Below are 27,698 nucleotides of genomic sequence, written 5' to 3'. Positions count from 1 at the left end.
AGAAGTGTAATGAAAGAAAAAAGGATGCATTTTAATAAATATGCATAATATTCATATGCACAGTTCAGTTAACAAACATAGAAGTAAAATTATTTCCTCTTTGAAATTACATGTATTAGAGTTGGAAATAGGTGTGCGAGGGTTAACCTCCACCTCCTCTTTTTATTGATCTCCGGGATGTAGGTTTGCATTTCTAACCTGTGCACTTTGAACTTCAAACTAGATTTTTCTGTTTGAGAACAGGTAATGTTGGGAGCTCAAATTCGTATGACAGCATGCAGAAGAAATTTATACTTCAATTTCTTGACATAAATGAAGGGTAGCATTTCAGCATAAAAGTTTAGAATAAAACAGAAAAATAGAACAGTCTTCAACAAACACTCTGTAAGCTGAAAGGCTTCTTTCCCTTTACTGATTTACTTAAAGTAAGCAGGAACTGTAAAAATATAACCTATGTTATCTCTCCCTTTTAGATATAGATTTTGTATATGAGTGTAGATGTTGGAACTTACCTTTCTGGAGTCTAGAGTAAGTGGTTGTAAGAAGAAGCGTCAGAGAAGTGTGAGTGATGGTCTTAAAGATTTATTTAAAAAAAAAAAAAAAGCTGTCCTACAGTGATACTTTTATTTGTTCGTTTTTGGTTCTAAACATTAAGCCACTGTCACTTTGTAAATATTAAAGGAAGCTTACTTCTGTTAAAACAAAGTTATTTCCCTCATCATTAAACTGTTCCTTCTCATTAAAGACAAGTAGAAAAGCAAATAATATGTATTAACATGAGTAGCTTTCCATACTGTTTTTTTTTTAAATCCTGTGTGTTCTTTAGAATGAGGGTTTTTTCTTATAAAAACCTCAACCAACCAACAAAAAAAAACCCAAAACAACAACCCACAACAAAAAAAAACCCAAAACAACAAACAAGCAAAAAACCCCAACCAAACCCAAACTTTGCTCAGTTGGGATTTTCATACTTCAAACAATCCGTAATCCTTTCTGCCCAACTAGCTTTTTTTTTTCTTTTTAAACTTACTTAGTCATGGTTTCAACATGTAGCTTCTTGAGGTGTTGCATAATGTTAGCAGACTCAGGGCTTCTTGGGCTGAAAAGCTCAGTCTTTTCAAAAGAACTTGCAGTCTTGCTTGATCCTGAATGTTGCCACCTACATTCAGGAAGAGCATATATAAAAGATGTGCTTTGAACAAAAAATTTCAAGATAAATCAAAAATCTCTTGGTAGATTAGGTAGAAAGCTACACCAAAATCTACTTTTGTTTTTAAAGATTAAAGTGAAATAATGACAAGTTAGTAAATGCCAGAAGTATTTGCCTGTGCAGCTTTGGATTTAATCCCCAAGTACATATAATTTTTTTTTGTCTTCAAACATATTTCTTTTCCTCACAGGACTCTGCCTCAGTCAGTGCTTGAGGTAGACTTGCTTTAGTGATAAATTGGAGCTGTGTAGGAAGGACCATCTCTGTCTCCATAATCTGAGTTTAGTTATTGCAGAAGGTGATGTTTACTGAATAAAGGATATGAAAAGAAAAACAGATGTTGTCAGTGTTAAGTATGCTGCCTTGAAGAATTGCCCTTGAATGCTGCTTTTCCTAAGTAGTTGCAAATGGTAATTAAGATGTAATGCTGATGTTTTCCATCTTAATGGTAATTAATATTTTTACATTTCATTTACCACTAGTCACTCTTCTTATTTCCTGGTGCTTAACTATGGCCTGATTAGCAGAAATGTGTGGAATTGCTTTTGCATCTGAAGTCAGTGGAAACTGTGTTGTGAATGTGATTTTTTTATATGTTGATGTATACACTGGAAAAATTGAGCTTTACAAATTGGCACCCAAAATCAGTGGGCAGTTTTGACCTCTTGTGTGTTAATTTAATCCACTAGAAAAAACTCAGGATTCATACTATCTTGTTTAGTGTGTTTCACTTTCTCAGTACTTAAAGTATGAGATCTCTAAAGAAATCCTTGAAGAAATTAGGCTGTGTATTAAATCATAAAGCTGTATATTCAATGACAAGAAAAATGTGTTGAATTATTGCTGAAATACACTGAAAAGGAAGTATCATCTATTCATGCTTAGAATAACAAGGAGCAATCCCACAGTTTTCCTGAAAACATGGGAATGGACTGAATTAAGGATGTCATTAACTTCTGACATTTTGGTAATGAAATGCTTGTAACTTTAATGTTGGTCTTAGAGTATATCTCTTCATGTAGCTTCTTAGCTTTTAAAGCAAACTGCAGAATGACGTTTCATATGCAGTATTCACTTGATAACCTGTGGTTCATGTGTGGAATGAGACTTACTCCATGCAGCTTTTATTGCTTGAGCTATGGCAGTAATAGCAGTAGCAGGTTGCTTAAGGTTGCTATTCGCTGTAGACCAGCATTAGATTCTTTGTTGGTAAGTTTTGAAAGCTTAATGACATGAATATTGTAACTTGAAATGTGCTTAAGTGAACATGGACTACTCTGCCTGTGATCTTTCTGGCACAAAAGAAGCATTGCTCCCTTAGTGTTTTTTCTATTTTTTTTTTTTTGGCTTGACACAACCCTTGGCATTCACGTTCTAGTAACAGGCTTCTTGGCTACCAAGTTGTGACTTCCCCTTCAAGATTGTGATTCTCCTCTTGCACTGACTTCATGTCAAGTTTGGGTGGTGTTTTTTTTTGTTTTGGTTTGGTTTTTTGGGGTGTTTTTGTTTGTTAGGTTTTGGCAGTCTAGTGAAGGAGGACAGAAAAATGAAACAAATTTTCTCTGTGACCCATTAATTTGAGTTCTCTAGTGCTCTGCATTCAAATTGGTTAGTAGCTTCCTTGGTTCAGGAGGAAGACTGACATTGTGGACACGCCATGAAGCAGTCAAAATCAAAGTTCTTCAGACTGTGAAGCTTAGCGAGCATGGGTAGATTTTGGGGGGTTATCTGGAAAAATTTTAGACTCCCTTGAGTACATACAAACTTTTTTACAGTGTTGCTTTATAAGTGGGCCAAACCTTTTGTTTGTTTTGTCTGGGGAGTTGAAATAACAAAAAACCTAATCCTTACAAAGAAGTTCTTCTCTCGGTCTCAACCCCCCCTGTTCCTCCAAATCATTGTTCAACTAGTCTAAAATGAGCAACATGTATCCCTCGGTGCTTATGAGGAAAAAGAAAAAAGCAGTTCTGTTTTGTCCCCTGAGGAGGTGTGATGAGGTTAACCTCAACCCTACCTGTTTGGCAGAAATTATAGCACTGAAAAGAGTATATTAAGGTGAGGAGTGGCAGACAACCTTTCTAGGTTGTCCTTTAGGATTCTCCTTTAATTATCTATTAAATGAGATAAAGGGTCTTAAATGAGATAAAGGGTATTAAATGAGATAAAGGGTGAGATCAGTCTTGTTTCTTCCTGCCCTGTGTAAATGGAAGAGATCTGGGATATCCAGCTTTTTTTGCAACCTGGCTATTTGGATCTGTGGGTGGAAAAAAAGTACTCTGTATATTGAAGAATATCCACCCCCTACCCTCCCCAAACACCCACATTTTTGCTAATATTTGTGTGTTGTGATCCTGTCTTGAGGCAGGTTATTTGAACAGTCAAGTGCGTAAGCTACTTCTGTTGTTGCAAGTCAAGTTCATTAACTTGGGGAGGGTCAGGGGGAAGAAAGGAGTCTTAAGTTACTGTGTACGTAACTAGGATGGGTGCTTATTTGACCTAAAGTCTGTCTTGATGCAGCAGCACAAGCCAGCGAGGAGACTGTCACATTTCGTCGTGAACGCAGCACATTTAGGCGTCAGGCAGTACGACGCCGGCACAATGCAGGGAGTAACCCTACCCCTCCTACATTGCTCATCGGATCACCCCTCAGGTAGGGTATCTAAATGTTCCACCATATTTAGCATGCATGCAGCAGACCACTTCTCCCCACACCCACCAGTGTTGCCAGAAAAAGCACTTTTTAATTCCTTCCCCACCATAACCTCCTTGAGCTGTCACTGCATGTCACTGTGGGCTTGTTGAATTGTGCATGTATATGTGGCACTATTTTCAAAATGATCAGGATAGCTAGTCTCTAACATGTTATAGCTGATTTCAGATTGATAACAAAACAAACTAATGCTAACAAACTTAGACTCAGTGGTTTTTATAAAAAAACTTCAGAAACTTTTACTTTCAAGCAAGGAGGAAGAAACAAGAAAATATTATTCACCACTCCTCATTTTGGTTTTTGTTAAAAAAATAAGCATTAGGAACTAGTACTGTAAAGACTTTTCACATCTGTAATAGTGAGAGATAAGCATAATAAAATGGCAGAACATTAAAAAGAGCTAAACCGTGTGTGCAAAGGTTCCAAATCTAAAATACAGGTAAACCATTGTAAAGAGGTGCAGGATGTTCATACAGCAAAAGAGACATAATGAAGTAATAGCAATGCCTTTGTTACAGAATGCCCAGCATTGCTCACTACTAAATCTAATTGTGTGGCACGTTGCTCGCCTTGGCGATGTTTAAAATGTACTATATACACGTATACCAGGAGTCCCCAACCTTCACTGGCCCATTTTTCAACAATACTGAGCCTAGTGATATGTTACATACAGCAGCTCTGTTTGGTCCGCCAGCTTGAGCAGTAGAAGCAGCAACCACACTAAGTTTTTAAACATGCATTTTTAATCTCTCAGTCCTATGGTTGCCTATGGTGTTGGACAATCTGGCAAGCAGAACATTGCCTGTAGAGGAAGGAACAGTCCCCCATACATGTCACATTAAACCTCCCTCCAGTTATATGATAAATATGCAGGAATAATTATATATGTTGTGTATTCTTAATGACCTTCCTTTATATGCTAAGCTATCTTATAATAGGAGCAGTCACCTTTTGTGTTTCAGGAATACTTGTGTAATTCTTTTAACTGGAAAAAGCTATAGAAACCGAGCAAATAAAAAGAAAACACAGTAGAGAATGTGGGAGGAATCATGCAATCTTTGTGGCACCACTGAAGTAATCAAGGACTAAGTTTGTAAATTTTCCTCAGGCAGGAGGATTGCAAGAATGGTATCTAAAATCTAACAAATAAAGGATTAACTTCTGCCACATCAAAGACTGAAACTAGTTAGATGTGTTTTTACTGCAGTGCGCAGCAGTAATCACATAATTTCAGATAACTTTTTGTTAAGCTTCTGGTCTTGCTGAATGTAGCTTGTTCATCTTTTAAGTTAGTGATTTATTTCACAGTGAGGGTTGCTAAAACTTTGCATTCTCTTAGATCACACTTGCTCTATTCTCCGTTGTATTCACTTGCTTCTGATACTTTTTAAGAGGAGGGTAGTATAGTTTTGTGTATTGGTTCCTAAGAGGCTGTGCAGACTAATCAGAGCTCCTTTAACTCTGCATTAGCCAGAAAACAGTGAGTTTTCTTTCTCTTAGGTAGAAAGTAGGGCAAATAAGACTGTGTTTTAAACTGAGGCTGACAGCTGCCTCATTTTCACATGCTAGTGCAGTCATTAAGGTTCCCATGGCTTAAGCTGGACTTCAGCAAGAGATCATGAGAAAACTGAAGTTGGTGGAAGTAACTTTTTAATTGGACAAGATGTTCAAGTGTGAAAAAGCAGAAGAAATATTCTAGCCTTGTGTTTCCTCTGTGCATCTTCCAGTTAACTAAATTTGTTCCTTTCTAAATAAAAAAGACACAAAAGAAAACTCTGTACTTTCTCTGGCATAATGACATACGTTATCAAAAATACTTCTATTATATGTTCAGAATTGATTATTTTGCTCAAAAAATTGCTTGTGATACTAAATGACTGTCCCTTGGAGTGGAGTTAAATTGCTTTAGTCCAACCAAACACCAAACTGCTTTCAGATTTGTTTGACATAAATTCTTTTGAAGTACCAACTGTGGAATGGTTCTGAAAAACTGTAGTTATAACCGCTCTGATTTCTAGATGAATAGTCTGAAAAAAACTTTTCTTTATATGGGTAGCTTAATTTCAGTGTAAATTCTATGTGTTGCTGGAAGAAGAAACCCTTAAGAAAGATTTTTTAAAAAAAAAAATCACACTTAAGGAAGAAATATGAAGAAACACAGACATTTTTTAGCCACTTACCACTAAGATCCTTTCAAAATATCACTGCAACTGTACTGACATTACTTGTATATGCTAGTGGTGAGCTGCCTCGGTCTAGTTCCTAATGTTGCTAATCCACGTGACTTCAGATGTTAAACTTCTAACAGTATTAGATTTACTAATCTTTAGTTGCCCTGATGTTACTTCTTTCTTATTCTTGCCAGCAAAACTTTAATCTCCTAATCTTCTAACTCTGACATAAAATTGGATGTCGTGGGGATGTTCCCTTAGAACCTGTTGAGTTCAGCCTGAGTTCCTTTTTTCAATTATTTATTTTCTATCCATTATTGCAATTACTGTTCACTTCCTCTGTGGAATGTTTTAGTAAAAGTGACAATGGCGTTATTTATATGTGTGTTTGGCAACGGTAGACATTTAAGTAAAACCTGGTCTAGTAAATTCTGCTGGTTTGATGCCAAATTAGACACAGCAGTACTTTGTCTGGTAACTTAAAAAAACCCAAACCTCACAACCCACCACAAAATAACCGTCCACCCCTGCTTTTGTCCTGCCTAAATGTCAGCAGTGTTTTGGGCACTTCAAACATAAGTATGCCTTGGCATCCCATGTAATCAGTGGTGTATGCATGTGTGTCTGATAGAGAACATAAGTAACTGTCTGAATCAGAATTTTATTTTTATAATTACTATTTAGGCAGAGAATAAATGTATCTTTTGCATATTTGTGCAATCTGTTAATGTTTTGGGGTTTTTCTTTTTTTTTTTTGTGACGTACGGATAACCACTGAAAGGGCAACTTTGTACGTACCTTTTGATACGTAGTTACTATTTAATGGAAAGCAGTATTGTTCTGGCATTGCTGATAATAAGGGAGAAAATGAAGGCTGGCACATCTGAGAGTTTCCTTAAGGCTTTTGTTGCCATGTAGCTCACTAAAAGCCTTTTGTACAACAGTAAAACACTAAAGTTCAGATTAGAATATGTTAGAATATGATAAATAATGAGTTGCAGTTTTTTACCTCATGAGCTGTGTGCATGTCTGCTTTATTTTGCATGAGCTTTTCTTAACACCGATTCTTATATCCATATTTTGTTTTCCAGTTGTGCTCTAAGAAAAGAACTGAAAAGTAGCTGTTCTAGAAAATATTGTTGAAAGCAAGTACAGCAGATATAACCTCTCAACTCTTAGTAAGATATTGCTTTTTCAGTTGCCTCACTTGCCAACTGTAGCATCACACCAGCAGTGAAATGTTAAAAGCAACAGGTGACTGTTTTTCAAAAGAGAATATTTAAGATATTTTCTATAGCCTTTAAAATATAGTCTTTGTCTAAAAAAAACGCCCAAATTTTTAATTTCATCACATCCCACAGCTAATGACAGTGACATGTAACTTCTTTATATGTACAAAATGAAGGATAATAAAAACAATCTTGCAAACTAGATGTGATATCCAAGTGTAAATGTCATGTATTCTGACACTTTGCCATGTTTAATATTTAACAAGCCATTAATAATATCTAACTGTTAAATAGCTTTATAAAACAGTTCTGCAATGAGAAGGCTATGATGATGAGAAGTAACATTTTCAAGCGTTGTCTATTCATGGCTGTAAAGTTAGAAATTTTTCTGAAGCCCAATTTCACTTGTAGGACCTGTTTTTTGGTGCAGGTATGTGTGTGGGTATAGAAGAATTTCTTTGCGGTCGTAATACTTGAGTAATAAAGTTTTTGCTGTACTGTCAAAATAACTTAAAATAGACTTAGAACTTTTGCCAATTAATGATTTGTTATAAGCATTCTTATTATGTTAAAAGGGTCTGTGGTAGTATATGGCTGCTAATAAAGCTTAAAGACATTTTCTAGTTATAGTGCAATTTAATAGCAAGAAAGGTGATGTTATTGTGACCAAAAAAACCCCAAATGGCCAGCTAAACAGTTGATAAGTCATACCTCAATGTGCAAAAAGGAACCTAACTACTGTGAGAAGACTGGCATAGTGTATGTAGGCAATACCTCGGCTTAGCCTGCAATTAGACTTAACCAGTAATTTGCTTTTGCACCCACAAATTAAGACTTATAAGGATATACGTGAGGGTGACTTGGGGAGATGTTAGAAAGCAATACTGCTTCTAAGAATTAGGACAGGAACAGTATCTCTGGATTACTGACGTAACTAGTGTCCAATTATTCTGTTATACGGAATTCATGGGTTACCTTAACCCTAGTAAGTGGCTTCTTAATGCTATACTCTAAGTTTGCCTCCTTAAACAAAAAAGTCTTGTTTTGCTTCACTTCTAGCTATTTTTCTCTTCTTCCTGGTAATGTGTCCCCAATCCGTGTTTTCTCGTAGCCTTCAAGATGGTCAGCAAGGCCAGCAGCCCTCCTCCCAGGTCAGAGTGCAGTCCCGCCCCCCTTCCCAGGCAGCTGTGCTCGGCGCTAGCGCCTCCTTGCTGGTGAGAAATGGGAGTGTCCACTTAGAAGCATCACATGCCACTGCATCTGCTGTAGGCGGTAGCAGTTTACACGATGAACTTGGTATGCAGGCCTTATGTAACCTTGGTGACATGGAAGTTTTAATACGGCAGATATATTGGTAATAATGCGGTGCAAATCAGCTAACCTTAGCTTTGTTTCTGAATCCTGTAGGTGCGTTTCTCAGAAGGCAATATTGCTCATAAATTCCTTGCCTTTCACAGTCGCCTTTCCAGACACTTTCTCTAACAAATGCATGATGGGAAGCACTCTAAGGATGCATAGATACAAATGGTGATGGTGTGAGAGCTTTCATGACTTGAACAATGTGTAACACACGTAATGCAAAAGTTTTCTTGCATTGTCACAGGTAGTTGGGCAGAGATTGATACCAACTTTGAGGAACCTCCATTTCCTGAAAAAAATATTTGTTATAGTCCCTAAGAATTTTTGATCTTACTTGTTTAGATAAGTCTTGCTTAGCTGCTGTTTAAAAAAGAAATCCTCATGTAAATGAGTACTTTCCATGTACACCTTAATTTAGGAGCTTAAGATTGGAGGAAAATCAGGACTCTTTCTTATATCAAATGCCATCATTTCATGGAGCCTTACAGTGCCCCTTAGTTCTTCATGGTCCTTAGTGTAGTACTCTTAACTATTAACTTCTGTGCAGCTAATAAAATTGCTAGGGAGAAGGAAATTAAGATGGTCACAATAAGCAGCTGATCTCCTGTGGCGCAGTAATGCAGGGGCAGATGCGGAAAAATTCCTTGCAGGGGTCTTGGCAGCTATCTGTACATGGCCTCAATGACTTATGACTTCAGTGTTAATATGGCATTCTTCCTCAAATTATTAAAATGGGCAGTTATAACTTAAAAGTGTAATAACTTAAAAGCACAGGTTAGCTCAGAACACTGACAAAACGCTTGTTTCAGACCTTACTGTAGCCCAGTACTAAAAGATAAGTGAATTGTCATTCCACTAGTGGGGAAGACTTCAAGAGTTGCCAGGCTGTGGCACCCATTTAAATACGACTTTGGCTAACAAGTTGCCATTCTTCTGTACCATATAGCTGCGGTATAATGGAAAAAAATGAATCTAAGCAGAACTGAAAACAACCCTGACGTTCTCTGAGGTGTTTTGTAAAATTTAAGTACAGTTGTGCTACATAGAATCTACTTATCTGGTATTTTTTATTTTAGAGTCTCTGGCTCTACTGATTTCTAGATAGAAAAATTGAGATGGATGTCTCAATGGTTATGTGTATCTCTGAACTATGAAAACTTGAAATTATGGGTTTCTTTGCTTAATTTACTCTTTTATTTCTTGTTTGAAAAAAATATTGTAATATAGCCCTGAAATTCAGGGGGACTGGTTACATCTGTTCAAGGTTAATGTTGAGATTTATTCTTAAAGACACCATTATTGTATTTGAAAGATTTGGTTAATCTTACCCAAAATAATACAATCAAGTTTTATAGAATTCAGGATTTAATACATAATCTAGTTAAATCTGAGTTATTCAAGAACTTATATTATTATGCTGTAGTAGAAATCAAAGTGGAACATTTAAGAAATTCAACATTGCATTCAGGCTCTTTAAAAAGGCATATTCATTGCACTTAGCCTGTATTGGAAGCTTCAGAAACTTACATAGCTAAACCCTTCTGCAACTTTGTGTGTACTGTGCTTACAGTTATATGGGGCAGCACATTGTTTTTGGGAGGCACAAAACTTCCAGGATCTGATCAGTTAAAAATCTGATGTTTAATAAAGATTTATTCCTGATTTGAAGCTCTGAGCATCTGTTCAGAAACCTTCCATGAGTGAAAGAAGCTATTATAGGCATGATCTGGTTTTTTTGGTTTTTTTTTTTTTTTTAGGAAAATCAAATTTTCTAGTTTCTGTAGCAGGCTTTGTGTGACAGGTAATATCTTTTGTTAGAGTCAGATAGTTGGCAAAATGGTACAACCTTTCACATGCATCAGGCCTGACAAGAAGGGAGAGTGTCTTTCCTTGTAACTGGTACATGGTTTGTTTCTTGGTTTTGGCTTTTTTTTTGTGGGTGGGGTGGGTGTTTTTGTTTTGTAATTTTTGTTGTTGTTGTGGGGGTTTAGTTGGTTGGGTTTTTTTGTGTTGTGGTTATTGTTTTGGTTTTCCCCCTATCCTCAGTCAGGGATGAAGTAATGCTGCTACCCTGTTTTGTTTAAGTCTAAGGCTGTCGGGTTTGCTCTGTTGTCCCAAGATACCTTACAGTGAAAGATGACCCTGTTGCTTTACTTCAGGTTGTGTATGGTTTGGGGTGGGGGAGGATGGGAGTTTGTTCTGTCTTTAACTTTTATTCTGATGCTGATCAAAGCAATGCAGGTGATATGACCAATCCAATTCTTTTTCACTGTGGAAATTGCTGTGACTGCCCAGGGCAGAAAAAAATATTGAAAATAGAGGCTGGGGAAAAGATATGGCAACAAAACCTGATTTACAGCAACTGGAAATATACCTCTATCTACTACATTTGTCAATTATATATCTCTGTACAATGCATACAAGAATTTATTTTCTTACTGAAATTCTACTAGTGTATTGCAGCTCTTCTGGAAGACAAACAGGCCATGTGTTAATTTACATTAAAAGCCCCCACATTTAGGACTTATTTTTTGTGTACCAATGCAGTATCTGCTTCTACATTCTTTCCATTTATGTGTTGATGTCAAGCTGTAGCTCTTAAAAAGGTGCAAAACTTTTCTTGTTTGCTTTAAAGATTCATGTCTGTTAACTTGATTCTGGTGGCTTATTTTATGAAGGATGAATACTGTGATATACCTAGCCTGCATCCAGTCTGGTGGCCATACAGTCATCTTTAGTTGGGTGCTGTCCCGAGAGTAAGGCAGGAGATTCTTTGAGGAATTATCTTTAGTCTTCCAGTTTCAAAGCAGAAAGATTTTTTTATCAATTATGTTGTTGTTTTGTGAGGGGGAAGGAGCTTGGAAGAGATGGAAAAAGAGCTTAATGTGGAACAGTAAACATGAAGTAAATCATAGGAGGAATGCAGGACAGAAGGGAAAGGTGGCAGACCAAATGCCATTGTTATAGGCAGGATTAATACAATATGAATCCAGAAAGCAGCAAAATACATATCATGACTTGAGTGAATGAGTGTGTTCAGAGCACAGTGTGGCAGTACTGATGATGCCTTTTGTTCTCACTAGTATCTGATTCTTGAGACATGCAGGTGATGGATGGGACTTTTTACTCCTTGCAGCAAAGGCTGTAGGTGTTATAATTTGTGCAGTAGTTAGGAGCCCAAGTACTGAGTTGCTAGCACAGATGCCCAGTTTCTGAAACTGGGATGAAGCAACAGCTGCTTGTCCTCAGCTAGATGAGGATGGTCTGTTGCGTTGGTGGGGGGTTTTGGATGTTTTTTGGGATTGATTTGATTTTTTTTTTTGAGGAATATTGCCTTTGTGATTAAAGAGAACTGGTCGTCTGGAGCTTTACAATACAGTTACACTGCTGGGTTGGACTTCTGGTTGTATCACAAGTTATAATCTTTCAGATTCATCAAAGTGTTTTAATTTATGAAGGCAGTTGGATGGTCTTGAAGTTCAAAACTTTTCTCTAAATATATACACTGATCACTTGTTTGATTAAAAACAATTTAGAATCAGTTCCTCAATTCCTTTTTATAATTAAGTAGACTTAATTTATTTGGGATGGATGGGAGAGCATTTTCAAAGGTACAAGTAGAAAATAAATACTCACTTCCCATTGTTCCTGTTCAAAATATCCCTGTTGTCTGTGGAGTTCTGCATAATGGGTAAGTTTCTTTTTTGCCAAACTTAATATAGAAATAGAAAATGAACCACTTGTAAGTTTTCAGTTAGAACACTTCAAAGTCTTCATACTGCAGCTGAAGGTAAAATTGTGACTATTGGAAATGATAGCTCATTCCGTGCTACAGAGTATCCAAATACTGATGGCTTTGGTTTTGCAGACTAGGATTTTAAAAGTATCATCATAAGTAGTAGATGAAATGATCTAATGATGACGTAGGCTTCAACATTTCAAAAAGTGGTAGCAATTTTCAGAACTAGTTTATGAGCGGTTCAAACAAAGTAATGTTTATTACACGGAAAACTGGGAAATGTGCTGAAAATAACTTGGCTGAGGAAACCATTAGAGCACCATTTTACTTGGATCCTAAGCCATTTAAGTCTTCCAGGTTTCATCTGTGTAAGCTCATCAGCCTTTTGCTTTTATTGATTCCCGTAACTGGGGGAACACCAGTTTGTACAGTGTGAACTGTTACGTGCTTGTCTCTGGAGTTGGTGATGAGATATTTTTGTCTGCTGAAACAAGGAAACTTGTTTCAAAGGAAGTGCATTCATTCTTTCCTCTCTTCATGTCAGAACAAAGATGTGTTTTGGGTTTGTGTGCCTGAGTACTAGTGACTTGGTTTTGGTGGTTTTGTAACCTGGTCCAGACAGAATATTTTTTGGGTGACTTTAATTTGCTAAGAACTCACAGCTCTCCCTTTGAACGGAGGGGGGAAGTTACAAGCATTTCTGTTTAGTGGACAAACGTGCTACTGGCTGTATTTCTTGATTTGAAAAATAAACTTTTGAGCCAGCAATTTGTTCACAACTTGAGAAAACTAGAGAAAACTTAAAGAAAAAAAACTTTCTGAAGCTCCTTCATTGTGATGCTGTTAAAAATGTTCCAGAGAATGCTGTGGGAGAGGTAGGAATGGGAGGGAGCAAAGATTACTAGGGTAACTAGAACCACTAGGTATATCTATAAGTATCAAATCTTGTGAGCAATTGGGTTTCTTCATTATATTTGCAAGTGCTGTGAGGAAGCTGCTGTTATCTCGCACAGTTTAAAAAGTATTTAATTGATGGTACTTTGGAGCTCAGCTGTAGAATCTCCAGTCACACCTTAGGGTTTGTGTCCTCAACAGCAATGAATAGGCCTGTCATCTTTCCTGCTTCAGATGAGCTGAGGCTTTTCTGGAGAGCCTTTTGATGTTTTTGAAAAAAAAAAAAAAGAGAGAGAGCATGGGCAGGCAATTTTGTTTAATTGAGAAGCCATGTTTTTCTTGACAGAGAGCTAGCTTTTGATAGGAAGTCTACGTAGGTGAGGGGTGTGTGTGAATTGCAAGTATGGCTAAACCTTAGTCTGCTTTGTAGTTTGTGGGTAAACAATAGGAATGAAGTATTTTGTCTGTTTGCTACATCTCTATTAACCAGGTTTGTTTTATCCCACCACAGCCATGCAGTACTTACAGCAGCAATGCAAATGCAGTAACACTTGACAGATTCAAAGATGAGTTGGATGTGAGGGATCTGTAGATATTTTCTAATGTGAAGTGTTTTATGCTAATTTTTTTAATATAGTTTGAGGCCCTTTTCAGACATTTGACATGAATGTAACAGTTCAGTAAATTTCTTTACAAATATATCTGATGCATTAGCTCAGCCCAAGAAAATGGGAAGTTGTATCTTTCAATTAGTATATTTTAATTTCTGTGACTAGAGATTCATCAATTTAAAAATCAGGAAGTTTAATTTCCAGGCTCTCAATTCACTAGTGCAAAAACATGAAGAATTTAACCCAAACTCATTTTGTCTTTTAAGGACTGGTTGTACAGAAGACTTTTCGGTAATAAGTTATGCATAATCTTGTCCTGACTAGAACCTCAGGTGTATTATCTAATACCTTCATGTTTGCTGTTGATTTTTTTACTGATGCAGCTGAGAAATAGTCCTGTGTAACTGAGGTTAGTTATTAGTTGTGGAGGGGAAGATTCCCCACAATTCCCCTTCCTAGTCTTGCACTAGTTTAAAATTTTAAACTTTAGTAACAACTGTTTACTACACTATGCATTAAAAACCAAAGGATATTTAACTAAAATGGTTGATTAATCTCTTACCTATTGAGGAAAAAAAACCCCGTAAGTGAACTTTCTACTTGTATTTCCTTACAAATGCCTATAGCAGATGTAATTAAGTATTGAGAGGTGGTGTACAAAGCTCTGATGCACGCTGTATGAGGCTTCTGAACTATGTAGCTGACTGTCTTGTCAGAATGGTTGGTCTTAGCACAGTCACAGTATATGTCTAATTGGTTTCAAGTGCCCCTTCTGAGGGTAGAAATCTTTATGAAGATATTTTCAATACACCAGTATTTTTCGTTGGTTTCCACTGGTTTTAATCATCCAGTTTGGGGTGTTTAACCTTCTTGCTTTCAAACACTTCTAAATCCAAGTTAATTGTCTGTAGGTCTGAAAAGAAGCTGGAGCAGGATCATAGCGTATTTTTTAAAAAGAAAAATATCAAAACCCACTGCATCAGAAGCAGGTTGTGTGCTCACAGAAAAGGGAAAGATTGGAAGCTTTGATCTTATTAGGTATTTCTCCTGGGACTGCTTGTTACCCTCTATCAACAGAAGAAGGAGCTGCAAGACGTGCAGCTGGAGAGGTGTATGCGGGTTTTGGTTCAGATGCTCAAAAGTGGTGTGTTTTTGTTGGGTTGGTTTTTGTTTTGTATAAGCAGATCTTAAAATATTGCATGCTTTGCATCACGGCTTAAGAACGGTTTAGAGCTATAAGAGATGGAGAGGTTGGCAGAACACTTCATATGAGATCACAATTTCAAAATCAGGTTCTCCATTCAGAGCTGAAGTATATTGAACATGACCTTCAGGGGAAATTACAATGCTTATCTCTGATCAGGCTATTGTGGGAGAAGGGCACTGTAAAAACATCGTGTTGTGAGTAACGTACTTTATCATTTGAGCTATAGTCTCTGGCTATTTTTTTGTTAATTATATATTTAAGAATAACTTGATGTTGATAATTTGAAAGGCTTTTAGTAACAACTTTAGGAAATTATGGCTGATGAAGTTCCAGTAACTCCAAATAGTTTATCTTAGAAGTTAGTTTCTGTTAGTTAGCAGTCTTCTGTTCTTACACTGAAGTGTTTGTTCTGGCTTGTAGAATAAATCTCTGCCTGCCATTCCTTTTTTTGCTTTTCTAGAGGTATTACTTATAAATCACCTGTGTGGCCACTTCTTTCAGTCTTTGTGTTTCTTTTCAAATACACACGTACCTCAAAAGAATTTTCTTCCAGACCCTTGAGGAATCTCTGCCTTAGCTAAATCCAATGGTTCTTAAATGGTGATAGCGAATGATTTACTGATTGTTCTAGTGGGTGGGTGGGGAAGAACTGAAGAAGCTGGTCATTGCAAGTTGTTCGCCTGGTTATTCTCTAAAGGGAGAAGGCAAAAAAAAAAAAAAAAAGACTTAGGTTGTCCTTCTGTTGTGTTAATGGTGACATCTTGTAAATACAAACTCTTAAAAATTAATTCAGTATTGCAGTTTATATTTGTAAAATAGTATGAAAAGATTGAGTAGCTAATGTCTTGTCTGCACTGGTGACACATTAATGTGTAGTCACATTTTATAGTCTGTAAATTGAGATGCCTAAATTGATCTCAGTAGTAAGTTAATGAATAGAAATTAGTGCCAGTGGGATGAAACACTATGAAATTTTGACCTGCTTTTGACCTTTTCTTTAACAGGTAAGTTCAGTTCTACACTCTACGAGACAGGGGGCTGCGACATGTCACTTGTGAACTTTGAGCCAGCTGCGAGAAGAGCATCCAACATCTGGTGTGTGTGAAGGCCGGTCAAGAGTGATGATTCTTGTCTTACTACAACAAAATCTTTGATTTTAATTTTAAAAGGTTATTTAGTGTGACTACAAAAAAAGTTATAAAATATTGTCCATATACTTTTGAAACCCAAGTGATTTTTACTAGAAGATGACACTAACTGCATAAATAATCTTCTCCACTTAAATAAATCTCAGAAAATGAAGACTACTATTAGCTTAAGCAATAAACGTCCAAACTGAGAATTTGACAAATGCATTTTTGATTCTCTAATAGAAAGTCTATCTTAAAGGATTTAACCCAGGTTTTGGGAGTGTAAGTGGGTGTTGACCATAATGTCTACTGACTTATTTACAAATGAACTTCCAATTGTGAAGCAAATGTAAACTGATAAATTTGTTCTCAAGTTTGTAGATGGCATGAAACAACACATGGAAGTGTTAACATGCCTGAGGTTAAAATTTGACTTTTAGTTGAAGTAGCCAGCTACATACTGGAAAGTTCATCTGCTGTTGAGAAGATGCCCTTTCTTTTTCTGAAGGGACAGGAAGCAGAAGAAAGAAAAACAACACAAAACCTCCCTCGCCTACCCCCCCACCCCGGCCCCAATCCACTTCACTACATAGAACTGCTTTGAAGCTATTGCGTCATGCTGAATGCTACAAATTCCCACCATGAGTAGGTGGAATAGCTATTGGAATTATGGAGTTTTGAGTATAAAAGCTCCCATCTTCAAATCATTCTTGTGAAAGTGTGCAAGTACCTTTTCTTGAGTTGAACTTTGACAAAAAGTTCTGTATTCCTTGCACCAAGCTGCCAATGCCTGCCCCTACTGCTTGCATGTTCCAGATGCAATGGCTTTGCTGATGGCTGCTGTGATGAAGTTATATGTGCTGATGGAAGGAGCAAACTGGCCACATCCAATTAATCAGATCTTACTTTAGAGAATACTTGAGTTTCAGTGAAGTAAAATTGATAACAAAGAATGTTTTTATCTTAAGGCAAGGAACTGAAGGGAAGTTGCATAAATTTTATACAAGTTTCGCAGCCATGTGATTTACATGGAAAACAAACATCCAAAAGATCTCCAAAATTGGGGGGAAAAAGCAATGGTTGGATATGGACTCTCATACAGTAAGAGAAATTTCTCCTAATCTCTAATAAATGGAAATTGCAAAGTAATTTTGCTCTTCTTACCAGATGTTTAAGTTCTTCAAAAGCAACTTAACGTGAAGTGACGGGGTATACTTGTGTTAAGGATGTACTATTTTTGGCAGTTTGGGGACCTTGTTAAAAACAGTATAGAATTAACAAAAACTCTGTATGTAAGCACATAGTGGACTCTGCACTCTTTAGAGATGTGATGTGTGTTTACGTATCAGTTGCTAACAGATTATAAAACATCTTTGTTTTTTCAAGTGGAATAATTACTCTCATGATAATCTTTGTTAGAAAACTTAGGAACTAGGTGTTGAGGAAATTATCCCAAAGGTAAGGGTAAAGAGTCTCCTGATTTACTGTAGCTACAGAATTTAGCACAATACACAAGGTGAAGTAGATACTTGTTCTTAAAAATATGTGACTGAAGGAAAAACTTAAAGATTTTTAGCTAAAATTTGCAAGGAGTCAAAATTAGTTTGGGACACTAGAAAATTAGAATGGCCTGTTGAAATAAAATGTAGTTTTATAATCTGAAGTATTTCCCCTGTTCTTATAGTGACACGGACTCTCACGTATCGAGTTCTACCTCAGTTCGCTTTTATCCACATGATCTAGTAAGTTTTTCTTATTTATTTTTAAAGCATGCAAAAAATCAGAAGACTTTCCAATTTTATAGCATTGATTAATCATCCTATATGGTAGTTCTTTGTTCTTAAGAAGGATTTTTGCCTGGGTTTAAGCGAAGATAAAGTGTTTGTTTATTGTTGCAGTGTCTTCATATATATTTTCAAATTAATCTTTCTGCATAGCACTTTAAAGTTTAAATATGAATGGTTTCTCTATCTAAAGCGTAGTGATTTTCTAAATCCATGTGGAAATTGGATGTTCTGAAATACCTTGTAAAGGTTACCAGAGATGACTGGACAGAGTTTTTCTTCTGTGCATTACTAAGATTAGCAGGCGGCAGAAGGAATAAATTTCGTGTTCTGTCCACGAGAAACTTCAGTAATTTCCCTGAAAGGAATTTAAAAATCTGTCACTGGAATCTGCTGTACAGAACTTTAATTCATACACAAGGAGAGACTGGGGAAAAAAGGCAGAGGCTTATGCTGTTTCTTACTGCAAATAGCTTTGGAATGCCTTAGTTCTGTGATCTCAAACCTTTTGTATTGTTGTCCAGTCCAGCCATATCTGGACTCTTAATTCTGAAGTCTGATATTGATGTGTCATGAAGACAGGGCAAATGGTTGTGATTCTGAAGGTTGTGATTTGTAAGCTAGGAAAACAAAGTATATTGAAATTCCTAACAACATAATCAAGAGGGAAAATGAAATACGGATTCAGCATTTGGCAGAGGGAGAGAGCGACCTCCATTTGGCTGATCATGCTTTTGATCAAGAACATGCTCTTCAAACCTGGTGTCTGCTGGAGGAACTTTTGTTGCTTTCCACCATCCCCCTCAAAAATGCAGCCTTCAAAAAAGAGGCTGCATTATCTGTTGCATGCTGTTGGTTTGTCAGTGAGGCACCATTGGAGGGAATGATTCTGTTTAAGGCAAACTCGTATTTATAAAAGCTTAGCCTGCGTGCCTAAATGGAAATTCCACTGCAATTTACTATTAGTGCAATGAATGTTACATTATGATGATTCTACTTTTTAAAAACCCCAACTTTTTAAACATTTGTCAAAAAAGCACCTGTTTGCTGACACAGGTTACCTTAGATAGTAAGTTTTGTGCTTTTGATATGCATTTAGAAAAGGAGTGTTCCTGCTTGTTGTTTTTAGTACTATTTTTCTATGATGGAAAAGCTGGCTGAGCATAGTTACAGCATGCTGATGCTTTAAGAAGTCATGAAAAAAATTTTCAAAAACAAGAAATCAAATGCTAAACTTTAAGCTAATTGTACAAAAAAAAAAACCCCAAACAGACAAACTAATTTTGATACTTAAAGGTGACATGAGTATTTAAATTTTACTCTTTGCTTTAAAAGATTATGAAGACTTCAATAAATGACACTTTAATGATGATATTGCTTAAGAATAAAGGGCACTGCATTAAGATTGCACTTGGCCTGTTAATGAAATTTATAAAGTGGGTTAGACAACACACACATCCTGTAGTAACTTCACCTTTTAACCTTCAGAGTACTCTCCTTAAATGTCCTTTGTGGTTGTTAGTATTGCTGTGGTTTCAAGAGAACTCTTGAGTGACAAACTACAAAATAAGTGAGGAATATAGTCAGCCATAAATACTACTTGACTAGTTAGGGCAGAGCTTTTGTTTTAGTTTGTCTCTGATTATATTCTGAATGTAGCGGGTTTGAGTTTGACTACCGATGCATGTATATGTTGCTTTGTCATGCAAAAAAAAAACCATTCGGCATGGGTATGCATGCAGGTTAGCTGACTATAAAAATGTTTTGTACTTTATTTAAATTCAGAATTGGATTATTTTTGTAGTATGTTATTCCTGTTCACATATCAGTTTACTTGTCTTCAAATTTGAAGTTTTCAGGGTAAATGGAATAATGTGCTTGGAAGATGTGTTTGTACTTCATTTGAAATAAGGCATATACTAAAATGCCAAACAGTTGTTTTTTATGCGGACTTATTGCTGCTGGTGCTATTCATTTGCTGTGATAAGGACCAGAGAAGTAGGAGCTTCGGAACTGACTGTGGTTAACATATAACTTCTTAAGAGTGAAACTAAATAATTTTAGCAATTTTTTCCAAAGGAGTTTTCGGTAGACTACAGTGATATAATAAAAATTAGTTGTTGTTAATACTGACTTTCTTTTAGCTTTCTCTTCCTCAGATCAGGTTGAACAGGCTGTTAACCATGGATACAGATCTCCTGGAGCAGCAAGATATTGACCTGAGCCCTGACCTTCAGGACCACATGCAACCTCAAGAGGAAGCAGCTCAAAAAGTCAAGCAGTACTATCGCTTTTGGATCCTGCCTAAGCTTTGGATTAGCATCAATTTTGATAGATTAACTCTTCTGGCTTTGTTTGATAGGTGAGATCCTCGTATGTTACTAGACCTCTGAAAGTAAAGATTAAAAAACAGTAACTAAGGTGTGAGTAATATAGATAAAGCTATCCTTAGAGAATTGTACTTATTTACTGTACTCGGAAAGATGAAAGAATAATACAAAATGCAGTTTTCTAAAATAATGAAGGCTACTCTCTTTTTTTTCTCTGGCAGTGCTGAAAAGGAAAAAAAAAGCCCTCACTTAGCATGAGTGGGGCAGTAACATATTTGAATAGTCAAAAAGAGAGACTAGTTGCTAACCTTTAAAGCTAGAAAATAGCCTTCTCCAAAACTCTAATTGAAAGCGTCTAGAACTTCGCATACAGTTACATTATTTCAGCAAGTGGAGAGAATTTACCTGCTGTTCGAAAGCATTTTTCAAAAGGATCATCTAATACTGTAACCTGTTGTCCCTGCTGCATTTACCTAGTGGAATAAAATGAAGGTGATCCTCGAGTTACCAGCTTTTGGAATACATAGAGTATTTAAATTTTGGTAATGAACTTCTTTGAGAGAAACAATGTAGTAGTGATTCTGCCCAGGCAGAAATACTATTAATTCTGTTCATAAGCTCTACCAATATGATATGGAATGATCTTTATTCCATTTGGTGTCTTAGCCAAATGAGAGTATTTTTAATTTCTTCGTTAAAAATAATGAATGACAGATTATATACACATAAGCTATCATGCATGTATTTTTCACAGGCTTGTAATCATCCCATGTGAGCCTTGAATATCGATTTGTGTTAAAGATATGCCTCTGGCTGAGCGTTTGAATTATTTCTGAAGTTATCTCCTGAAGTTACCTTCTCTTGTTTAAAGGTCAATTCCATAAGATACTAATTGCTTCCAGCTATCATTGAAATCCTGGTAGCTCCTAGCTTTGCTGAAAGACAGTGTGCTAGTATAGTCTATGCAAGTTCAAATCTATTCTTAACTATTTTGCTACCAGCAGCATAACTCTTATTAACTTCTGACCCTAACTGTTCCCTTGCAGGTTTTTCTAGAGATAGTTAGCTTTTAATTCTATCTCTTTTTTTTTCTCCCTGTAATACAGGAATCGTGAGATCCTTGAAAACGTGTTAGCTGTCATCCTAGCTATTCTAGTTGCATTTCTGGGCTCTGTCCTTCTTATAGAGGGCTTTTTCAAGGATATTTGGGTCTTCCAGTTCTGCCTGGTAATAGCCAGTTGTCAGTACTCGCTGTTGAAGGTATTTTAATTTCTATCTTTACTTTCTATAAACAATAGAAATAACTTTGGGTGTTTCAGCTGGTAGAGCTTTAAGGAAAAAACTGTTTTTATAATTTAAAAAGAAATGAGTAAACTTCAGCTACTGGAAGGTTTGATAAACGGTCATACAAGGTCACTTCACTAGAATGGTTCTGCATATGTTTGTTAAACAACCCTTTATTTGTTGTTCTCATGCACTTGTTTTCCCAAAGAGGAGCACATATATTACTGGTTGAAAACAGCCTGCAAACGAAATTTGAAGTTTTATTGTTTTGGGTTTTATTCTGGTTTGTTGTGGGTTTGGGTTTTTTGGTAGATAGACCTCAATGCGTTCATATTAAGCAAATGTATCTAAACATATTTTTAATTGGAATCTTAGTTTCTATTTTACAAAAATACCATTAACAATTGTCTTTTAGGAATGATAGTTTATTTCCTTATGATTAGACTATTAAGGTGGAAATTATATTTAAAATTAAAGTGCATAATATTCTGTGTTTAAAAAAGAGGTAGAAGTTCTAAAAACTACTGTGGGTTGCTTTTTCTTCTTAACTTTCACTTAGCGACATTTACTGTTTGAACAGATTTTATGGTTTAATACATGGTGATATTTAAAGGCTGTAGAATGGCTCAACAACTGTAAAATTAATTGTAGATATTATTAAAAGAACTTTAATAAAATGGGGGTGGGGGGGTAAACACACTTATCTGTAGATTGAGTAACTTTCTTGTTCCCATTTTGGTTTCAGAGCGTTCAGCCAGATTCTTCCTCCCCTCGACATGTAAGTCATGGCCATGTGCCAATGTACTAACCCTGCAGATGTAGAACTTCCACAGAGAATTGATCTTTTGGGTTTGATCTCTTTGGCATTTCTCTTTTGTGCCTTCTCACGAGGCACAAAAGGCTTTGTTGTCTTAGTGTGTGAGAAGGGAACTGATACTGTTTTCTTCCTCCATACACTTTGTATTTAGCAAATCATGTCCTCCCTGTTTTAAGCCTGGATTTTGCTATGAAGCAATATCATGATAGGCTTTTTTGATTAAGCTTTCAAGCTATTATACTAAGAAGTATTCTTAACGTTGTAATTTGCAATGCTGGTATGAACTGACACAGTGTCGATGTTCTATTCTGGTCTTGTAGATCATTCAGCCATCCCAGTGTGCCCACAGCCTTATTTTCTCACTCTATTAAATGGAGTATGCAGTGCTCTAGTGAGCATTAACATTTGAGCATGGAAATGTTTTTGTTATGTCCTAAATAAAATATGAAAAAGCATTATTTCTCTGCAGCAAGTAATTAATATTATTTTAAGTAATAAGTTGTATGTTTTAATGAACACACAAATACAGATTCTCTGCCCCTCCCCGCCCTGCAGGAGCAGTATCTAAGTAATAAACTTTAATTGTTTTTCTTCAAAATTAATATATGGTCTCTTCCTTATGAAGCCTAGTCAGAGTTTCTCTGGCATTTAGTATTTCAAGAAACATACTTAGCAGAGAATAAGGGTAAATATAGTTTAGTCTAACTTAATCTAACTGTTGTATCCTTGTTATATCAAAGCCACCTAAAAAAAAAAAAACTTACATTGCTACAAGGCAATGCGTTAAGGATTTTATGAATAAAATTTAAGGATGTGTTGAGGCGATAGCACATTAATTGATGAACAATGATTAATTTTGGTTCCGAAATCATCGGTAAGAGAAGAGTAACAATTACTTTTTCTGCTAATAATGAAACTTGTTTTTTTTTTAAACAGGGTCATAATCGTATCATAGCCTATAGTAGGCCTGTATATTTCTGTTTATGTTGTGGTCTTATTTGGCTGTTGGATTATGGCAGCAGAAATATATCTACAACAAGATTCAGGTTGTATGGAATGGCTTTCACCAACCCACTGCTGCTGCTGTCAGCCAGGGACTTAGTTATAGGTGAGTGGCTTTTTCATGTATTTGAAATGTTCACTTCACCTCAGTGGAAATCTTTTTATTTTTTTCCCCTTGGGTTTTTTTTTTTCCTCCACTTTGCATGTTGTTGTGACACTCCTGCATCATCATCTTCTAAATGCAGTTCATTTAGTTTTCTTTGGAAAGAGTAGTTTTAGCTTTGCTGACATTCATGGGAAAATTTCCCCCTTCTATAGCTTTGCTGTAACAAACTACAGAGGTGTCAACTAATACGCTGTCATAGAAAAAAAAAAGTACTTATAGCTTGTTAATTATCTCATATCTTAGCCTTCATCCCTGAACCTTCTGTTCTTTCTTCTTAACTTGGACCTGGATATGCTACCCTGTGCTTGGACTTAGCTGCACAGTAGTTAAAGAAATATTTTGGTTTGGAGTCTTTCATATTCTCTAGAGGGGCTTGTGGCAAATGAGTAGGAGTTCTCTTAAATCAGGTTATTTATGCTTAGCAATCAAGTAGAACAGTACGGACACAACATCTAAAAACATTATAGACAGACTAAATCTTATTTAATGTGTCTTTTCTCAGAACAGGCCTATCAGCAATACCAAAAATATAATTCTGGGCTGTATGAGGGACTGTCATTGCCTTCTGAGCAGCACAGCCCATTCACAATACTGCTGGCATTCAACATGCCCCCAGACCTCACACACACCCCCAAACCAACACAAAGAACAAACAATAGAAACCCCCCCAAAACAACAAACCTTTCCACTGTTTACTTAAAGTTATTGAAAATAGTAACAGCTACATAATCTCAGGCAGAGCCCATAGAAAGGAGAGAGAGAATGTAAACATTTGAAGACTATTTTATCATGGGAACTTTGTGCATATTCTTTAATGGAGCAAAGTTATTTGGGTGATACTCTCTGGATCGCCTCTTTGGGGGGGGAATACAATCTATAAGAATTAACCTAAACTGAACACACTTGCTCTTCAGTTTTATCAAAATATCTGTGCATGAAAGACTACAGCGGTTAAATGTTATGACTGCACGCCTCCAGTTCTTGGACAGTCTTCTGTCCAAGAAAAATTAGAACCTGGTCTTGGTTTTGATGATTCTTTTCTTTTTTTTTTTTACACTTAATTTTATATTGACTTTTAATTGATTAATAAGAATTACTCACTTGGGCATTTTGGGAATTAGTTTTTATCACTTGATTGTAGGAACATCCTGAATTTCATACCTCATACTGTTTCCTCCATTGACTTTCTGCTAGTAAATCTGTATTTAAATTGAAATATCCAGAGGGAAAAAGTCTAAGCCACTTATTTATGAACAGAGTATTGTCCAGGCATTTCCAAAGATGCTTCTCTCCGGATTCTATGGATCTATTCATGCACTGGCGTACTTCATTCTGTGTCTGTAATTGGAAAAAAGTTAAGAAAGTAGATACTTTTGAGTTATTCAAGACAATAAAACTAGTTCATTTCCCCTTTTTTATGCTCTGCCTATTTCAGAAGTCTCTTTTTCCCTTTCCTCTCACCTTAAGTTATTGCCATAATGTATAGCCATATCCCAATAAGGTAATATATAAATGTGTATGTAGATGGTGTGTTGTATTGTGAAAGTGACCTACTTTTAAAAAGTACTCGAGAGTCTTTTTTCTAGTTTTAAAAAGACATGCTGGCATTTTTACCAGACAATGTCCATTTTGGGATTAGCTTTTAAAAGTTCTTAGTTCAAGAGTTCAAAATGCTTTTTGATCGTTAAGTTTTAGTGTTATTTTCAGGTATCTTGCACCGGCTTATATGGTTTCTATTTCCTAGCAGTTCTACCAGTAAAAAAAAAGATCAGATTGCCAGAACAGCTAGCTCTTCCTTAAAAAAAAAAAACAAAAACAAACAAAAAAAACCCACCCCCACACAACAACAAAAACCACAAAACAAAATAAAAAGCTACACCCCCCACAAATGCAGGCACACCCTTGCCTTTGGATCAGCTCTTCATCTTGCTGAGTAACTGTTTCAAAAAGCTTTGTGTGTATCGCAAAGCAAGCTGGCTGCTAGTAATCACACTTTGTTAGCATGAAGTAAAAATCTCAGCTGCCTTGTTTCCCATTCCCAGGCATAACTACTAAAACAACACAGGTGCAGGGCAAGGCAAACTTTGTGTTTAGATAACATAATTGCTGTGTCCTTGCCAACAGACGAGTGAGGACTGGTTTAAAATTTTTGTTTTGTATCCCACATATTGGACTTGACCAGTTGGTCTAAATTTGCCCCACCCTTATAAAAATTACTTTCTGTTTTCACCTAGGCGGTCACTATTAGAGAGAAATTATGTTATGGACTTCAAAAGCCATCAGAAATGTTGGCTTTTTGCTGGACTACTCTTTATAAATTGTGTATTCCCAGATCAATTTTGTAATTTTGTTTTCAATGGACCCAAGATAGTTCAATTTACAGGCCCTCACAAAACAATATTTTGACCTGTCAGTGAGAGAACATTTTATTGTTTGCCTCCTATGTAGGCTTCCTTGCATAATGATTTGAGATAAAGGTTTGACTTGAGAATTCTGAAAAATATTTTCTTCAGGTCCGGAGTAGCTGGTCCTTAGTCTTATTTCCTAATTTGTATCAGTAAAAGGATGCAGAACTCAGTGTTTTACCTCAGGCCCTGAACCTTCATGTGTTTAAACAACATTTAGTCATTTAACTTTACCAAGGAGTAGGGGGAAAAAAATCAGATTATCGGTACCTATCTCACTGTAGATATTTCTCACATGATATCATTTAGGATCCAACCAGTCTGTGGATATAAAGTTATAAACTTAAAATTGAGACTTGTGATTCTTTACAGAATACTTTAAAATTGATTTCTTCTTTTGGTCACTGAAGATACAAGTCAATAAGGTTATAGAAAATCCTCCCTAAGCTGTCAGATTTTGTCTGCTAGGGTTATTTTCATGGTTTGATACTTCTGTCCCTCAGAACTTAGAACTTATGCTGCTGCTAGTTAATTATATCTGAACTACTTAACAATTGTGTAAAAGATATTAGTTTTATTATTATTTCTGCATCTCTTATTCCTTAAGGTAGGAAACAAATGATATGTAGAGGTTGGGACATACCATTCCCTGTATTAAAATTAAGTGTCATTTGTTTATCTTTGCATTCTTGAGTTTGGTAATTGCAGAGGTTTTAATATTTCATACAGTTACCCATTTTCATTAAAAAAAAAAAGTAATTTATAATCAGAACTGTTCAGAAGTGGTATGGGAAAGTGAGTGAAATTGTCAGACGTTCCTAGTGGCAGAAAACCCAGAGGTGAAATGCTTGGCCTGTCTTACGTCAGCGTGGCTGGTGTTAGCTTGCTTCTGTAACTCGAGACAGGGAGTTGAGCTCGGATAAGCCTCTCATTTACAGTGAGAGAAAACTTGCAAATATTGTAATCTGTAAACACCTTTGGCTGATCTTTGCTGAATAAAAACGGAGAGCTTGAATTGGCCTGTGTCCATTTCTACAGCGATTAGAACTGAAGGACAAGAAATCTTCTGGCTGTTTGTCTATGTAACCTCTATATTCAGTCAGTTCTGCGTCACTGAAGTAGAGATTTACATAATGGATGTTTTCCTTAGAAATAATAGTACATATACATCAGTGATGTTGAGTTAAATGGTGTGTGTGATACCCTAGAACTTAAGCTGAAGAGTATCTTACTAAGCCATATTCACCACTTTTTCAACTATTTTTTTTCCCCCTCCATAGTGTTTACACTATGTTTCCCTATAGTATTCTTCATTGGTCTCCTGCCTCAGGTGAATACATTTGTGATGTATCTCTGTGAACAGCTGGATATTCATGTCTTCGGTGGCAATGGTGAGTATTGTTTATGTTAGTGGCAAAAACATTAGATAAGAAGTAGCCATCAGATTAGCAGGCTAGTTAAAAAATTAGTGATTATTCTGTTTATATTCCTACCTTCTAAATCTAGAATACCTTTGGATGAGAGGAAATGGCCTCAAGCTGCATCAGGGGAGGTTTAGATTGGATATTAGGAGAAACTTCTTTACCGAAAGAGTGGTCAGGCACTGGCACAGGCTGCCCAGAGAGGTGGTGGTGTCACCATCCCTGGAGG

At 36.3% G+C, this 27,698-nt stretch overlaps 1 protein-coding gene across 10 annotated transcripts in view; it reads left to right on the top strand.

Moving 5' to 3' along the window:
* PCNX1 (pecanex 1) overlaps positions 1-27,698 on the top strand; it is an 88,427-nt gene that overhangs the window by 29,716 nt on the left and 31,013 nt on the right. For 2 of the 10 annotated variants that reach the window (XM_075105753.1, XM_075105749.1), the window contains 9 exons: positions 3,728-3,860; positions 8,432-8,616; positions 16,135-16,225; positions 17,945-18,002; positions 20,189-20,406; positions 21,481-21,634; positions 22,404-22,436; positions 23,412-23,583; positions 27,329-27,439. In XM_075105753.1, the coding sequence (XP_074961854.1) occupies positions 3,728-3,860; positions 8,432-8,616; positions 16,135-16,225; positions 17,945-18,002; positions 20,189-20,406; positions 21,481-21,634; positions 22,404-22,436; positions 23,412-23,583; positions 27,329-27,439 (1,155 nt within the window). The remainder of the gene's footprint in view (positions 1-3,727; positions 3,861-8,431; positions 8,617-16,134; positions 16,226-17,944; positions 18,003-20,188; positions 20,407-21,480; positions 21,635-22,403; positions 22,437-23,411; positions 23,584-27,328; positions 27,440-27,698) is intronic. The other 8 variants (XM_075105754.1, XM_075105751.1, XM_075105746.1 and 5 more) reach the window with 7 other exon arrangements.

This window comes from Phalacrocorax aristotelis, chromosome 10 (assembly GCF_949628215.1).
Source record: "Phalacrocorax aristotelis chromosome 10, bGulAri2.1, whole genome shotgun sequence".
Lineage (NCBI taxonomy): Eukaryota > Metazoa > Chordata > Aves > Suliformes > Phalacrocoracidae > Phalacrocorax > Phalacrocorax aristotelis.
This window is presented reverse-complemented; position numbering and strand designations above follow the sequence as displayed.